This window comes from Primulina eburnea, chromosome 9 (genome assembly GCF_022965805.1).
Source record: "Primulina eburnea isolate SZY01 chromosome 9, ASM2296580v1, whole genome shotgun sequence".
Classification (NCBI taxonomy): Eukaryota; Viridiplantae; Streptophyta; class Magnoliopsida; order Lamiales; family Gesneriaceae; genus Primulina; species Primulina eburnea.
The window spans coordinates 21,592,365-21,594,676 of record NC_133109.1 but is presented as its reverse complement, the minus strand read 5'-3'; the positions used below and the strand labels follow the sequence as shown (position 1 = coordinate 21,594,676).

The 2,312-nt window shown below is 41.7% G+C and overlaps 1 protein-coding gene across 1 annotated transcript; it reads right to left on the bottom strand.

Moving 5' to 3' along the window:
- Positions 1 to 757: 757 nt before the first annotated feature.
- On the bottom strand, positions 758 to 1,894 carry LOC140840802 (uncharacterized). Its single transcript, XM_073207965.1, has one exon. The coding sequence runs from the start codon at positions 1,892 to 1,894 to the stop codon at positions 758 to 760; it is 1,137 nt and encodes a 378-aa protein (XP_073064066.1).
- Positions 1,895 to 2,312: the final 418 nt, after the last annotated feature.

The window sequence follows — 2,312 nt, the reverse complement described above, 5'->3', positions numbered from 1 at the left end:
TCAAAACAAGAGTTTGGCATTAAGTTGATGCTTGCACCTAAATCACACAAAGCTTTATTAAAATTTGAATTTCCAATAGTGCAAGGGATAGAGAAACTACCTGGATCCTTAAGCTTCGGAGGGAGTTTATTTTGTAAGATTGCAGAACATTCCTCCGAAAGTTTAACTGTCTCAAAGTCTACCAATTTCCTTTTGTTCGATAAAATCTCCTTAAGAAATTTAGCATATGAGGGCATTTGAGCTAAAGCCTCTGCAAATGGGATATTTATGTGCAGGTTTTTGAAAATCTCAAGAAATTTTGAAAATTGGGTATCCAGTTGCAGTTGCTTTGCTCTTGGGGAAATGGGAGTGACTTAATATCAATATGAGAGTTCGGATTTAGAGACTTACCTTTCTCCCTTGCGTCGTTGGACTCTTGCTTGGATAATTTCTCCTCCTTCTCATCTCCTTCAACATCGATCACTTTCTGGTTTATGGGAGACGTCACCGTGACTGCATTAACACCTTTTGGATTCTTTTCCGTGTCACTAGGTAGTGTACCCGGAGCTCGTGTAGCCATTTGTGTCGCTAACTGTCCTAGTTGCGTCTCCACTCTTTGCATCATGGCATCATGGTTTTGCCATCTCATCACATTTCCAGCTATGTACTTGGCAAGCATGTCCTCAAGGTTCGACTTACTATCCTGCGGCTTGAAACCGGGTGGCATAGAAGGTCCAGCACCTTGTGGAGGTTTAGGTGGTTGTTGAGGAGGCCTTTGCTATGTAGGATGCTGTGGCGGATTAAACTGTAGTGGCTCAACAGCAGTTTCAGGTTGCCTCCATCCAAAATTCGGATGATTCCTCCAGCCCGGATTATATGAGAAACTGTATGGGTTGTACTGTGGACGGCCTTGGTTTCCCACATAATTAACTGAGTCTCCTCCAAAACACGGTATCCCCTCATAAGAAATATCCGGAATGAATGGCATATCACTAGATGAACCACCAACCATTTCAGCACTTCCTTGAATCTGATTCACTGACTTGACTGGTGTTGACTTCTGTTCTTGTAACTGTGCCATCTGATGCGTCAACCCATCAAGTTTCGCTGTAATCGCTGTCAACGCATCCATCTCAAGGAATCCGACTTTCTTTTCTCTCCGATTTTCTTGCCAACCCACGTTGCTCTCTGCCATATTGGATATGATTTCAAGCGCTGCGGTTGGTGTTTTCCTGTATAAGCTTCCGTTTGCTGCCGCATCGAGCATAGATCTCACAGAAGGATCTACCCCATAGTAGAATGTCTCAACCTGCTGGCCTACTGAAAAACCATGTCTTGGGCACATCCTCAACAACTTCTTAAACCTCGCCCATGCTGAATTCAGTGATTCCCCATCTCTCTGCCTGAAGGATGTCATCTCATTCCGCAATTGTGTAATCTTAGTTGGGGGAAAGTACCTGTGTAGGAATACCTCAACTAGTCCGTCCCATGTAGTGATTGAACCGGCTGGTAGATCACGAAGCCACTCCATAGCGTCTCCTTGCAGGGAGAATGTAAATAATCTGAGTCGAATGGCGTCAGTACTCACCCCATTGCACTTGATTGTATCACAGATCGACAGAAAGTTTTCCAGATGTGCATTGGGATCTTCAGATGGTGATCCCCCGAATTTAACTTGTAACTGAATCATCTGGATGATGCCTGGCTTGAGTTCGAATGTGTCCATCAGAGTGCGATTATCCTCTTCTCCGGCCATTTCCTCAACTTCTGGTTTATGGTCTAAATCAGATTCTGTTTCAGATTCAAATTCCAGAGTCAAGTTGTTATTCCTACGAGCTCTGCGGATACTGCGGAGAGTACTTTCAATCTCAAGATCAAGTCGCACTAGATTCCTGACGTCTTGGGCACGGCTCATATAACACGAGCTAACCCCTGAAATCAAAAATTTAAGTGCGCAAATTTAAGCTCCAAAAGAGTGCAAGAGTTCTGAAATAATATTTAATAAGTAAAATACTAAAGATTAAAAATTAAACGAAAGAGTTAAAAAAAACTAAGAATAAAAGCCTAGTCTCAAACAAATAATTTACCCTAATATCAAATAAATAGTCCTCGACAACGGTGCCAAAAACTTGACCGACTGTTTCGGTTGGGATTACTTCTAGCAAGCGGACTAGGTCAAGTTATAGTAAATGGACGAACGGTCCAAGTATCGATCCCACAGAGACTATTATTTAATTACTAAGATTTAATTATTTTATTTAATCTAGGCAAACAATAATGAGTGATTTGATTATTATTTCAACTACGTGAATTTTACACTAAATTATGCTAAT